This window comes from Acinonyx jubatus, chromosome E4, assembly GCF_027475565.1.
Source record: "Acinonyx jubatus isolate Ajub_Pintada_27869175 chromosome E4, VMU_Ajub_asm_v1.0, whole genome shotgun sequence".
Classification (NCBI taxonomy): Eukaryota; Metazoa; Chordata; class Mammalia; order Carnivora; family Felidae; genus Acinonyx; species Acinonyx jubatus.
The window spans coordinates 28,309,294-28,323,384 of NC_069395.1; the positions used below are offsets into that span (position 1 = coordinate 28,309,294).

Sequence of the window (14,091 nt, forward strand, 5' to 3'; positions counted from 1 at the left end):
GGTAAGGAAGGAAGAAGTTTCTGTTTACAGCTCTTTTGTTTATCTTCGCTCAGTCTCCTGGGAAGGGTTTGGGGACAGGGGCCGCAGCCCTCCAGCTGGTCCTTTCCACCCTGGGGTCTCCGTTTTCAGCCTAGCCCTGTTCATCATCTGCACAGGTGGGAACTTTTGGACAGACAGAGATACAGGGCCTTTTGGTGTGACAGCCTCTGCAAGGTCAAGTTTGGATATTGAGAGTTGCTTTAGGCTTGGAATTAGACTGATGGCAGAAATTACTTACTATGAGGCAGCACTATTATGTTGACTTTAATCCTCAAAATGACTTCATGAAGCAGATAACTAATATTATACCTATTATGTGGATGAGAAAGCGGAGGCACAGATAATTTAAGTAATTTGCCCAAAGTCACCCATCTGGTAGATGGCAGAGCCAGGATTCAAACCCAAGCAGTCTGGCTCCAGAATTCACGCTCTGAACCCCTAACCAGAGCATGAGTCCTGCCTTGCCACTTCCTGGCTCTCCAAATTTGGAGAAACCACTTAACTCCTCTGGGCTTGGTTTCCTCATTTGTAAATGCACTATGGTTCAGTCAAACCCAGTACAATCCCCAAGTCAGCTGGCAGAGGCACTCTGGCCCATTCTCTGTCTCTCCCTGTTCAATGGGAAAAGAGTTTATTTAGGGTCACATGATATAGTTCACTAGCAGAGCTTGGGCAGGAACCCAACCCTCTTGCCTCCACATATATTTCTGTGTTCTTGCTGGTGAACCTCTGTGAGTCAGGAACGAGGCAAGAGAGCCAAGCCAGTGAGGGACGTGAGATCAGGTGTGAATTTGTAATCCCAAAACCTGCTGCAAAAGAAGTGCCACATTTATTCTTTTAATCCAGTTAGATCAGATGGAGTCTCTATCCTTACAGCTGGTGGGGGAATTATCTGTCGTCATTATGGTTTGCTCCCCCCACCAGGATCACGAAAAGGTCCTGGGATCTCCCACAAGGCAAAGTACTGGGGGTGGACCCTGCAGGCCTTGTCTTCTGCCAGCCAGGGGCATGCAAGTGCAACAGTCCTGGCCTATGTGCCGCAGGCCCAGGAACTGTTCCAGGGAGCCCTGGTGCCCAGTATGCAGCCTCCCCAGGGATTCCAGGCAGCCTTTCCCTTAGGAAGTTCTTCTGTCCCCAAGTGCTATGCCAGGATCGGGTAAAGGTCCTCACCACTCAGGCCCCACGGACTTCTGTTCCTTCTCGTTTTCTGGCACCCCTCTCCTTTTCTCTCTCTCCTTTCCTTCTTCCTCCACGGCCCTGGGCCTTATCTCAGTTCACTCAAGCTTTACCCTAGGATCCAGAAGCATGGCGATCCTCAAGCAGCTCTGCTTCCCACTCTGCAAAAGCAACTAAGGCAAGAAAATGTAAAGAATTTGGCTATGTTCTTAGAATACGTGGGGGGGGGGGGGCGGCGGGAAATCTAGTGAAAGCAAACCAATACATTGGTCATGTAGATATTACAGAAAAAGTCCGCAGCAGGTGGAAGGCAGGGCTGCAGCCAGCACCGGTTTCGATCCTGTTCCTGGGCAGGATGGCGGTGCTGCAGCACTTCACGCGGAGCTGTCCTCCCAAAGGCTCACTGAGACCCTAATTTAGCAGCAGCATCTGTGGAACTGAATTGAGTCATTCTAATCCAGTGAGTCAGGGAGACTGAGCCAAACATAGCTCCCAGCTACCGGAGGGCGGGGGAGACACGGAGGAAAGAGGCACTCTCTTCCATCTGAAGTGCTTCAATTAAGACATCTTGAATTCTAACTACAACTCTGAGGTGGGTATTAGTTCTCCATTTTACAAATATGGGAACCACGGATCGCAGGGGATGTCACCCCAGCTCCCTCCTTACCTTCTAGCTATGTAATCATGCCACATCAGAATAACTCAAGACTTGAAGGGACTTCCTAGGCCTTCTAGTCAGGTCAGGCCAGCACATCTGCTACAAAATCACGTGTACCATATAAGTCTAACAGACCCAGTGTAATTGGCAATTTTAGGAGAATGGTTAATGCCACCCTATTTTCACCTACTCAAAACAAGCCCCTCCCAAAACAAAACAAACAATGTGAGGGTCCTTGTTAGAAGGCTAAGGTTGAACTTGTACTAATCCATCAGAGAAAGGTAAATATTTACAAATGGTGGAATTTTATTAGCAATTACTTTTCGCTGCTTTGCTACCCAAGTCCTGACAAAGTGTGGTGAAGGTCTAGTCTAAGCCCCAGCCAGCTGTCATTTTTGGGAAGACCTTTCCCTCTCCACCGTCAGGCCCTCTAGACCCACCCTTGTCAACTTTTCACAGTCTGACCTCTTCCACTCCAACCCCCTCTCTGGCTACCGCCGAGTCCAGGCTCTTGGTTCTCTCACCTGCACTTTGCCTCCAGCCTCCCCTTTTAGTTCTGTCCGGACAGACATCAGTATGCTTTCTAAAATGCAAACCTGGAGGCACCTGGGTGGCTCAGTAGGTTGAGCGTGCAACTTAGGCTCAGGTCATGAGCTCAAGGTTCACAAGTTGAAGCCTCACATTGAGTTCTGTGCTGACAGCTCAGAGCCTGGAGCCTGCCTCAGATTCTGTCTCCCTCTCTCTCTGCCCCTCCCCAGCTCACTTGCGCTCTCTCAAAAAGAAACATAAAAAAAATAAAAAATAGAAATAAAAATAAGCAAAATGCAAACCTGATTGTGTAACTTCTCTGCCTAAAATTCTTGAGTGGTCTCCCATTCCCTGAAGAGGGGGAAGGCCTATAGGATCCTCCACCATCTGGCTCTCACTTTTCCTTCCTGCTTATTTCTGGCCAAGAGTCCTGTGAACTATAAATTCCAATCTTTTAACCTGCATATAAGCTGTGAAAATGCAATCCTAGTCCATGATGGGTCTCTTCTTAATGATCTTTTCTCTAGAGTGTCCTACCCCACCCTCGTCTGCCTGGCAAACGCATAGGAGAGGCAAGACAGAGTACTGGCAAAAAGTGCAATCCACTTGGATCAGAATCACACACTTTGCTATGTGACTTTCGGCAGGTAGCATTTAATATCTCTATGCCTTGGTTTCATCAGTCTGTAGATGGGATAAACAAAATTATGCACTTTGTAAAGTTATTAGATGGTCTACACGAGATAATCCAACACTTTGGAACAGTCACTGGCATTTAGTGAGTGGTCCTGAAATCTCAGCAGTTGTTAGCCACCTTGCAGGTCAAGGGTCACCTCTCCATGCAACTCTGACTTCTCCCACTTACCATTAACCATCCCCTTTTTTTGGGTATTGGGGATTGGCCCCAGTATTTCTTCCTCTCATGGTACTCCCCACATTCGTTGTGCTATTTCTGACCCCCTACTAGACTAGCTTCTTGAGGGAAGGGGCCAAGCCTCTCCGGCATCTACCATTGGCCTTGCATGTAATAGAAATTTAATATTTACTGAACAGAACAAACATAATAGTAGCCAGAATTTGGCTTTGAGTTTATGATCTACTCATTGGCCATAGGTCTGCCAGGCTGGGGTGAGAAGTAGATCTTTCACTGGACAACCCTTTCATTTTCCAAAGCAGTGTCTTGTTTTCCCTGAGTCTTCTCAGCTCCTTCAAGTTTCTTCCCCCTTGACACAGCTTAGGTCCTCCAGTTCTTGGTTTTTGTCTTGCAGATGGGCTCGCCTTCTGTCAGGGAGCCTCCTGCTGGAGCACCATAATGGAACAGAGCACTCTAGGATTGCTGACAGGCACAGAAGACTGAAATGATCTTACACAATGTGTGTCTACTAACCCAGCCAGAACTACACTAGAGTTTAGTGAAGACACGCCAACAGTTCAACATAATAAACACTTGTTACTGGCACGCAGAATCGTTAACAAGAGTACAGTACTCTGTAATCCTCAACTTTCTTCATACTCATTAATCTGAGTTTTGAAACAACCTTACCTTTCAATTCTGCCTATTTTTTACAGGTTATGGACATATTTGTTTGAATCCTAAATTGTCATCCTTCCCAGGGGTTTCCTGTTATCTAAAAATCTGATCAGCATCTCTCTCCTATCTAGTAGGGTTTCTTTTGGGCCTCAGATCCTCTTTTGGAATGGGTAAGGCATAAAAAAACTCCCTCATCTGTCATTAATATCAAAGGAGGGGCCAAGGACAGAGCCCTGGGGCACAGCACAAGCCATTCCACAACACGCCAATTTGCAGTCTGAGAGTTGGTGGCCAGTTACCAACTGGTCTATCTCCCTAATGCTTTGATTTTACCACGTCCAGATTTTATCTAATCTGTTAACAAAATCAGACTATGGGGCTAGTTTTGCATCACTTGTTCTGAATTCACAACTAATATCTATTAAGCCCTATATTAAGCACTAATTACAACATTCCTATTTATTGGCTTGAGTCATCTAATAGTCCCTGAACAATATCACCCTTCCGATGGGCACTTGTGAAAACCAGTTTCCTTCAGTTCTTGGACTTTCACCTTCTGTCTTCTGGTATTTCTTCCATTTTCCTTTCAGTTCTTTCCACTAAGAGCTCAACACAGTCTTGGGAAAGCCCTTGGTGTCCTAGCGGTTACTCACCAGGGTCAGGAGACCTGGAGAATTTGAGAGCAGCTCAGCACTCTTATTATTACCCTTGTTTATCTTATCTTGAACTTCAATTCTTTCTAACCAGTTGGCCCTGACCTTTTCAGACTGAAGCTGGTTCTTTGGCCAAAAACACAGGAGACCAAAAGGAGCTAGAGTTCAACTTTTTGTCAATACTCCTGGACTCAAGCAGATTTTTTCTTCTCGCAGACCCTGGATGTAGTTTCTGAACTCTTTTCCTCACTGACAGAATGGGAATATTATCTACTGTGTACCTGCTATAAAGGTTAAATGGGATAGTTGAAATGCTGTGGGAGCAGGAAGTGCCTGCACACCAAAGGGTCCAAGACCCTCTGCTCTTAACTGACAACAGTATGTCTGTTGGTTGGGGGTGGCCCCTCAGGTGATCCTACGACCCTTTCCCTTCAGAACTCAAGTTTTCCAGTCCCCCCCTAAAACTAGCGAGAGAGCAAGAAGAGAGGACCCTTGTCAAGAGACCATTTTTGGCACAAGATAGGCTCTTTTTGTCATTAGTGGGCCCAGGAGGGGTCTATATCTTTCTCAGTCTATGTGTGAAAGCCCCAAGCCTTCCCAAACTCAGCAGTCCAATGCCACTGGCATGAGACCATTCTTTTGTGCCACAATCAGGGGTTGATTTGGCCCTGTGGAACCTTCAGCACTGAAACTAACTGGCACTGCCTTGAGATCAATAACCACGGGGTGAGTTTCTAAGGCTCAGAATGGTTTTCCTGAGCACCAATTAGCCAGACTTCCATCATTTCCCCAATATGAGCAACTTCCCCAACTCAAGGGAGAGAAATCACAGGGGCAGTTATTAGTCTCAGAACCTGGCTGGCAGACCAGGCTGTGCACAGGCCCTCAGACTTTTCAAAGACAGTGACGTTAACAGACACTTTTCCCGACTCAGTCAGATGTGGGAGTTGTACACCAGGGACACCTAGTGGTGTGAAATCACTATTGGCTACAAAATCCTTAGGCTTCCAATTACAGTCCTGTACAGTAAATGCCCCAAGTGGGAACCTTTCCTTGAGAACAGAGACTTGATCATCAGTCTAAAGAAACCTTCTGTAGTGGCTGAAACTGGGGCAGTAGGTGTCGGCATTATAAAAAAAAAGGGAATGCTGGGCTTTACCTTCCTCCCCTTCACTGGTTATCATTCACTTTTTGAACCCACAATGACTGCATTTCCTAATTAAGGGACCTCCCTTAAAAATATTTGACTGGATGATACCAGTTCTCTAAGAATCATCTTGGGCTAGGTTAGCTAGAACACACTCAGGTGTCTGCATGGCTCCGCCTAATCTTTTCCCCCTTATTTTTATTTTCCTTCTAAAAGGAACAGAAGGCAGAGGTGCCGGGACACCTTATACCATGTGGACTGAATTCATTTGTAAAGATTACTTTACTCTCCTAGAAAAATACACATTGCAAATTTGAGGGCTACAACTTAACCACTTTAGAGGATTCCTGAGGGAGAGGGGGTAACCTTTGAATATCAGAGTGTGTGGTGATGTGTTGGGGAGGAAAATATTAAATACAGTTGGGTCAGGTGGACTTTAAAAAAAATGTTTTTCCCATTTTTTTTTTTTTTTCTAAAAAAAGGAAAAACAAATTGCCATCTCTCTGGCTGATGTTGTGTGTGCGTGTATACATAGGAATAGCTCGGGGGGAGGGACTGTGTCATGCAATGAGGCAAAAACAAGAGGACTTCCTGTGACAGGGGAGCCTTAGTGTTGTAGGAGGGAGACAAGGAGAGGTCACTGGAGAGGGGTCAGAATGTAGCTGCTGCCTCTCATTCCTATGGAAAACCCAGAGCATCTGTGGTAGAGAGCAGAAAGCATTATCATCTCTCAAGGGTATTCCTATCTGAACATAGCAAATGTCCTATGAAAGTAAACAGGTCTGTTTTAGAATGTACATGGTCATGACTCCCTGTGCTCCTGAGGTGGGGCAAAATAATCCATGAACACGTAATCCTTCTGGGCACTATGTTTCTGGAGTGGCCGGCAGAGGACTCTAGGAACAGAGGTGGGGGCACGGTCGGGGAGAAAAAGGTTCTAGAGATGGAGTATCTTCAGGGGGACTTTGAGAAATGTCCTTTGTTCCAGTATTCCTAAGTGACAGCACTGGTGACCTTGGTCTGAATTGTCAGTGTCACTCTGCAAAGGCCAAGGGCCAAGAGTCAGGAGGCCACTCTAGGTTGAAAAGAAAGTACATCTCAAGGCCAGTTAAGGGCTGCAAAATGGTTTGTGGCTGGGCCAGGAGGAGCAGATTTGGAAAGTCTCCCTTTCTTAGATGCCAATGGTCTGCAGAACCCGCCTCTCGTTGTCATTAAGGTGGCCTGAGAACATGACGTAGCAGGGCTGCTGAGCGAACTGGCAGAGGAAGTCCGTGAGATAGGCCTGCAGAGAAGAAAAAAGAGTGGCCTTACTGCAGGTTCTCAGGCTTACCGTCTGTAAGGGGCGAGAACTATCGGCGGTATAGGAAGCACTGGCTGTCAGACAACTGCCAGCACCCTGAGGGATGGCTTTCTACATTCCTGGATCTAGTTCAGGCTCAACCCAGAGACTAAAGTCCATAGAGAAACAAAATTTTCCCAATAGATCTCATATTTCCACCCGAGGACCTTCACAACATAGCTGGGTTTTAAGAAGCTGGACTGCAACACTGGTAGGTATAAAATACTAAGGTGCAAAGTCCCAGACCACCCGGAGCCTCTGACTACTCGGCAAGGCAGGAACTTTCTGCCCTGAGGCTGGGAACTATGAATGGGTTGGAGCCCATATTCCTGTTTCTGGCTTGAGGCCGTGTACTTGCAAGACATCTATCTTCTCTGGACATTCTCACCTGCAGATCAATCTGATAGAGAGGATCCTTAAGGGCATCAGGGTCATCTTCCTCATCATCCTCGTAGTAATCCTCCTCTGTTAGACACAGCCAACACAGAGAAGGGTCAGGGCAGAGGCCGACTGGGCCCCAAGCGGGGAGGCATCACCACACGGCTGAGGTAGAAGGGCTAAAAAAGCCCACAGACCATCCCTTGTGGGCCCACCTCTCCCCTTTCTTTGGTATCCCATTCTTGGTCCTGGTGCACAGAAAAGGTATTTAGCATGGCTGTCCTCTCCTCAGACTGCTTACCATATTTACTTGTAGCGAGAATGTCAGATAAGAGTTGGCCAGCTAAACCATCCTCTTCCTCCTCTTCATCCTCCTCCTGGTCCTCCCACATATCGTTGGAGTCATCTACTTGGAGATGAAAAGCAGCTGGAGCATATACTCACAGATTTTCCCTTCCCAAATGTAAACAGGCCAGAATAGGAGGGTCCCGAGGGTTTCTGCAACGTGGCCTGTGGCCAAGCCCTCCCAATGAGCTTGAGTGGAAGAAACGAGGGTGTTCTGGTGGGTACATAAAAGGATGAAAAGCTCTTGAGAAAAACCAAACAGGAAGGGCTACGCGGCTTGCCTCCTGGCTGCCTCCCACCCCAGCCTCTGAAGAGACTTCACAAGGTAGACCCGAAGAGCAGCTCTTCACGGGCACAGCAATGCTAGCCACGTGGCAGCCATGCTTAAATAAACATTAAAAAACCCCTCAGTGCCTCAATAAGCCAAACTGATAATTTGAATATCATGACTTGATCTGGCAGGCTTAAAAGTTTGCTTGGAATAAGGGCCTGGTGCACCTTGACCCCACTCTGCAGGGGTGGCCTGGCGTGCGGCATTGGCCTCCATGACGTTGGAAAGCTCATTGATGATCAGCTTCAAGATCTTGACCAGTAAAGGAATGTTTGTCCAGCGCTCAGGGTCTGGAAAGGAAAGGGAAGGCTTCTAGGCAGGCTGTCAGTGGGCTCACTTCTGGCAGTGCCTCCTGTCTTGCAGCGCTCCTCACCAGACACAGTTCACCATCCCTCAGCCTTTCCACCATCCCAGACTATATCCAGCCACCACAGAATGATTTAAAGTTAAATAACTTCATTCTGCTTGGTGTCATAAGAGTGGAGAAGTTAGGACAGCTAAGAGAGTTCAAGAATTAAAGGAGATACGTTTTTGCTGGTGATAAAGCTTGGACACTAAGTGACTGTACAGAGCACAGTACTCTAGTCCCCATGACTCGCAGTTTGAGAAACAGCACAGGTGATTATAAAGCTACAGTTGAAGAGGGCAGCTTTGCATTCACTGCCTACGCATCAGTGAAAGCAACCCAATAACAAAGACATGCTGAAAATGGGTATTAGAGCCCCCAAATGAAGCTGGGGAGCCTTGGTACCCGAGATGGCTTTTGGCAGTTTTCAGCCACAGGAAGGAAGCATATGTTCCGATCCTTTGTGTACCTGCAGTTTTCTGTTTCTTTTTTATCAAACCCATCACTAACGACTGTGTTTCAAAAATCTAGATGATAGTACCTCCATGCCTTCCACCCCACACATCCTTAGCCCCCAGGGAGGGTACTGGAGGGCAGCAGCGTCACCCACTTTTGGCTGACTTAGAGCGGGTGCGGATGCCCTCATCCATGCTGTAGATCTCCTCTCCCTTCACGCGGATATCCTGTAGCCGCTTGTCATCTGCATTGATGCCATGCTGGAGCAGTTTACACAGTGCCACAGAGCTGGCAAGAAGAGCCAAAAAGGGTCGATCAGCCACCCATCTAGAGTTTACTCCAAGGAGATAAGCAATTATGCCGTAAGACTCTCTCTTTGATGGTGAGCATTCTGTTCACGACGAATCAGGAGAGATAAGACAGCTCAGCTGAAAGGGGGATTTAGTGCTCATGAGGATGGCCTCGTGAGAGCTTCTGAACTTCTTGGAACAAAGCTGGGGCGGGCACAGATCACAAGGGCTGGCCACACTGAAAGGTGCAATGGGGTGATGAGAACCACTGGGAGGTGAGTCTAGGATAGGAAGTTAGCAAGCCAAGATTAGAAGGCTTAGGTTTATAAAGGAGAATAAGCCACTAGCAGTATTTGACTGGGTGAAGTCTGTGGCAGAGGAGGATCTCTGGCCGGCAATGAGGAGGAAAAAAAAAACGTGCTATGTGTGTTGACTGTGTTTTGGGAGTTTCAAGATGGCAGCTATTCAAAGACCTGGATTAGCAATAAAGAAATAGAAGAAAAAAGGAATACACGGGGCAGCTTGCTCTATTGAACAAAAACCATTGGAACAAGTCAGGGAAAGAAGAAATACAAGGAGAGGAAGAATGCCCAGAGAAGAAAGAGGGGCCCTACCTGACTTTGCCCTCATACTGTCCATAGAACAGATGCTGTCGACTCGTCCACTCAGCCATCACAAACTCCAGGGCAGGTTTGCCAGTAGGTCCTGGGAGGCTGCACAGGAACTCCAAGAGGGGTTCCAGCTGAGTGTGCACCAGATGAGCGAACACCATGATCAGAGACTAGGAAGTAACAAGAAGGACATCTGCTTCAAGGAAAACAATTTCAGAGATTTAGGAGATGAGAAGGAGTGGGCCGGCCAGTTGAGAAATAGAGAACATGGAGATTTCCTTGTCGGGATTTCTTGGGCCAGAATAGATTTTACTTAACTGTTCTACAAAGACAGTAAGACAGAGTAAAATAACTCAGGACCGGGGCACCTGGGTGGCTCAGTCATTAAGCATCCGACTTTGGCTCAGGTCATGATCTTCTGGTTTGTGACTTCGAGCCCCGCATCAGGCTCTGTGCTGACAGCTGGGGACCTGGAGCCAGCCTCAGCTTCTGTGTCTACCTCTCTCTCTGCCCCTCCCCGCCTCATGCCCTGTCTCTCTCTCTCTCTCTCTCTTTCTCAAACAAACAAAACCTCAGGACCTGTATACTGATTTCCACCTTGACCGCCTGGGGTTGGGGAAAGCCCAGCTCCCCATATCGTCTTACCTGCATGACACTGAGCGTCTCTGCCTGCTGCATCTTACTGAGGATGGCACGAAGAATCTGATCCAGATTCTCCCCCAGCTCCCGCCCTGCCTTGGAGATGAGGGTGGAGACGAGGCGACCCACAAAGGCGGCAGTGAACTCTGAGGTGCGGGGGTCCAGGAGCTGGCTCACCACTTGCATCACGTACCACAGCCCGTTGTGGCCCTGCTCGTCATGCCACTGGGCCACCTGCTCCAGTGTCACTGACACATAAGCCCGCAAGCACTCTCCACCATTCTGGGGAGACAAAGACGGCAAACAACATTAGCAACTGGGAACAGATGCCAGGAGGCCCACAGTCTGCATGGGCAGATGTTACTTAGGGGCCTATGCCACATAAGAGTGACGAGCCCACAGGGTTTGTGGTGGGCACATACCACTGGAGTCGGGACTTTACTGTTACAGACATAGCCATGCACTATATGGTCCTCGCTTCACCTCATCAGCTCCCTCGAAAAAGCACACTTCTGATCACAAGAGATAATGACCAAACAAACCAAGTTTTAACCACAAAGGTCTACCTCTGGTACTGGAAAAACATGTCTAAGATGCAGCAGTGATTAGGGGTACTACAGATATTTATGGGAATAAAGACAGACCTATATGAACCACTGTTTACCTAGATATTTTCAAAGGGCTATTACTTTGCTCACTTTAATTCTGAAAAGACTTCTGTATGGCTCCAGGTCTATATGTCTGTAATCTTGTCCACCGTAGCAATACCCAGATATAGATGGGTAGAATGTCTGGCATCCATACTTTTAAGATTACAATACATCCCAAAGCAGAGCGTGTTTGGCTTCCACAGTCTGGACCCTTCCTGGGTGCCCTTGTTAAATATGGATTTAAAAGACCTAGATCTCAAAAGCGTGAGACCGTGTCAGCTTTCTCAGCCTGCTATAAGCCCATGGCTGGGAGCTATCTTTCCTCTTCTAGTCACCAAGGCTCAAATACCTGCATGGTGGCGTTGTCATCTGTGTGAAGGGTGCACTGTGCCACAGCAGGGAAAGCTTGGCAGATGAGTAGCTGGGAAAGGGGAGGCTTTGTATTCCGTACTACCGTGGTCAGGATATCAATGGCAGTCTGAAGAATGGAAGAGAAAAAAGAATTAGAACTGCCTCTAGGGTGGGGCTTGGCAGTGCCCTACAACTAAGATCTTTATTGCATGGATACGACACAGCAACCCAAAGAAAGCTCATTAATTTTCATTAATGAAAGTTTCTGAAAGAAAGGAATAATTAGATAGTAGATAGTGCTCTCAGCTTCCTCCTGATAGCTCATAACTTGCTTAGATATGGGGGTGGGCAGTATACGGCAGCAGAATGGATAGCCCAGTGACGTACTTAGTGGTGCTGTGTAATAATGGCACTCCGTTCAATTCACTGAGGACAAGTAAAGAACAAGAAGGGACATTTTCTTAAAGCCTCAAGAACCACCTGTTGTCCCTGTGGGCAAAGTAGCCCAGGAAGATCACCCTATGAATCTCTTATGCAATTGGTTTCCCGTCAGCGAGGTGGGATCTACAGGTGGTATTTGTACAGCATGTGCACATTCTTCTTCTTCTACCTCCACCCACACCGGTACTGGCCTTGGAACCACTTACCGCACACAGCCCTGCAGGGATCTTGTCTGCTGGGGCCTGCATTATGCTCACTAGAGTAGGAATCAGCCTCATCTGCATTGGGCCCTGACAGGCTTCAATCTGAGACAGCTCCTTGAAGATATCCTGAGCCAGCGAGGCGACGACAGGATCTGAAGTGGATAAGGCAACACAGAATCCCCCCCACCCAATGGTCTGCATGTGCTTCTGGCTTAAAGATACCTATTATTTGGCTCTAACCTAAGTTAACAACTTCTGCTTTGCTTACATATTACATATCCGGGACCTAGTGAGGCCATATGAATAACCTGAAAGGACAGGAGAGATGCTAAGTTTCTAAGAGCTAGAATATGCATGATTTCATTAAGTCAGGGACTAGTCAGTAACAGCTACTCCTAAGACAAAATTTGGCTTTTTTTCTGGGCCAACTCTTTTTTTTTTTTAAGTTCCAAATTTTTATTTAAATTCTAGTTAGTTAACCTGTAGTGTGATATTGGTTTCAGGAGTAGAATTTAGTGATTCATCCCTTCCATTCAGCAGCCAGTGCTCATCACAACAAGTGCCCTCTTTAATATCCATCACCCATCTAGCCCATCCCCCACCCACCTCCCTCTATCAACCCTCAGTTTGTTCTCTATCATTATCAGTCTGTTATGGTTTGCTTCCCTCCCTCTCTGTCTCTCTTTTTTTCCTCTTCCCATATGTTCATCTGTTTGGGTTCCTAAATTCCAATTCTGGGGCAAATCTTTAATGTCTTTATTCTTGCCTGGATTGATTATGAAACCAAATGCTTAAGGAAAAGAGAAACCCTCCGATTACTTTGTTAAGAAGACACGAAAGTTTCAAAAACTGCCAAAACACTGATTGTCAGGTTCTCACATGTTGAAGGGGAACCATATGCATCTCTTACGGGGGTAGTCATGATAGAAAAAAGAACTCCCAAAGCATTTCCAAGGCCAAAGGTAAAACCCTCAGAAAGCAGAGCCTTGTGAAGAAACAAAACTTTAGCGTGATCTATTTCACCTATGTAAGAAAAATCTCCTGTATCTAGCATGAAAAAATAGAAAAGTGTGCAGTGCACTAAGATATGTGTTAAAAGATCACTGCAGCATTGTTTTAGGAAAAAGTTGGGAACAACTTAGATGTCTATTAACAGAATGGGCACATAAATATGATACAGCCATTTATGGAATATTATGTGATGGTTGAAAGAATGAGATATATCTAAGAGTGCAACGTGAAAACCTCTCCAGGACACATTTTAGGCGAAAAAGAGAATCAAATAAAATATTTAGTATAATATCATATTATATAACCTCTATCCCTATATCCTCTGTTTCACTATTGGTGCTACTTCTACAAAAACAAATATAGTCAATATTTTTTTGACAATAAAACATTATACAGGTAAAGTGTGTGTTAATACACACTCACTACAGAAAAACTTAAAATGCACTAAAGTATTCAAGGAAAGAAAACACTTGGAATTTCCCCCACCTAGAGAGAACTACTGTTAACATTTTGATGTAGTTTTTTCTGGTATTTTTTCTATATACGTAGCTACAAATTAATCCTTGTCTAAAACAAACCCCAAACTTGGGATTATAGTCTATGCAGTTTGGAAAACCATCTGTTCTTTTATTATACTGTGAGCACTTTCCCATGGCTGAGAAGTATGATTTTTAGAGGCTGTACAGTATTCTACTTTATGGATATAATAAAGGTAATTAATCTTTTTTATTACTTCTAGATTTTTGCTACTATAAAAGCCTTGTGATGAACATTGCTGTTCATAAACCTGTGTATCTACTTCTTCAGTATCTCACTTTGTACATTATAGTTCTAGACCTCTTAGGAAGATTTTGATTTAGTTGCTCAATTTCCTACTTGCTTAAGTTCTATCACTTGCTATTTAACCCTTTACTCATCATCTTTTATCCCCAGTTCTTACTGCAGTTAAGAGTTACAAGAATAGGTAT

At 46.0% G+C, this 14,091-nt stretch overlaps 1 protein-coding gene across 1 annotated transcript in view; it reads right to left on the reverse strand.

Annotated features, from left to right (window-relative positions):
- Positions 1-3,033: 3,033 nt before the first annotated feature.
- Positions 3,034-14,091, reverse strand: part of IPO9 (importin 9) — a 55,933-nt gene continuing 44,875 nt past the window's right edge. Inside the window, exons 16-24 of the mRNA XM_027074678.2 lie at positions 12,116-12,264; positions 11,467-11,595; positions 10,474-10,749; positions 9,832-9,998; positions 9,082-9,215; positions 8,293-8,415; positions 7,751-7,855; positions 7,460-7,536; positions 3,034-7,014 (exon numbers count right to left, since the gene is read on the reverse strand). Coding sequence (XP_026930479.1) covers positions 6,904-7,014; positions 7,460-7,536; positions 7,751-7,855; positions 8,293-8,415; positions 9,082-9,215; positions 9,832-9,998; positions 10,474-10,749; positions 11,467-11,595; positions 12,116-12,264 — 1,271 coding nt within the window. The 3' untranslated portion in view covers positions 3,034-6,903. The remainder of the gene's footprint in view (positions 7,015-7,459; positions 7,537-7,750; positions 7,856-8,292; positions 8,416-9,081; positions 9,216-9,831; positions 9,999-10,473; positions 10,750-11,466; positions 11,596-12,115; positions 12,265-14,091) is intronic.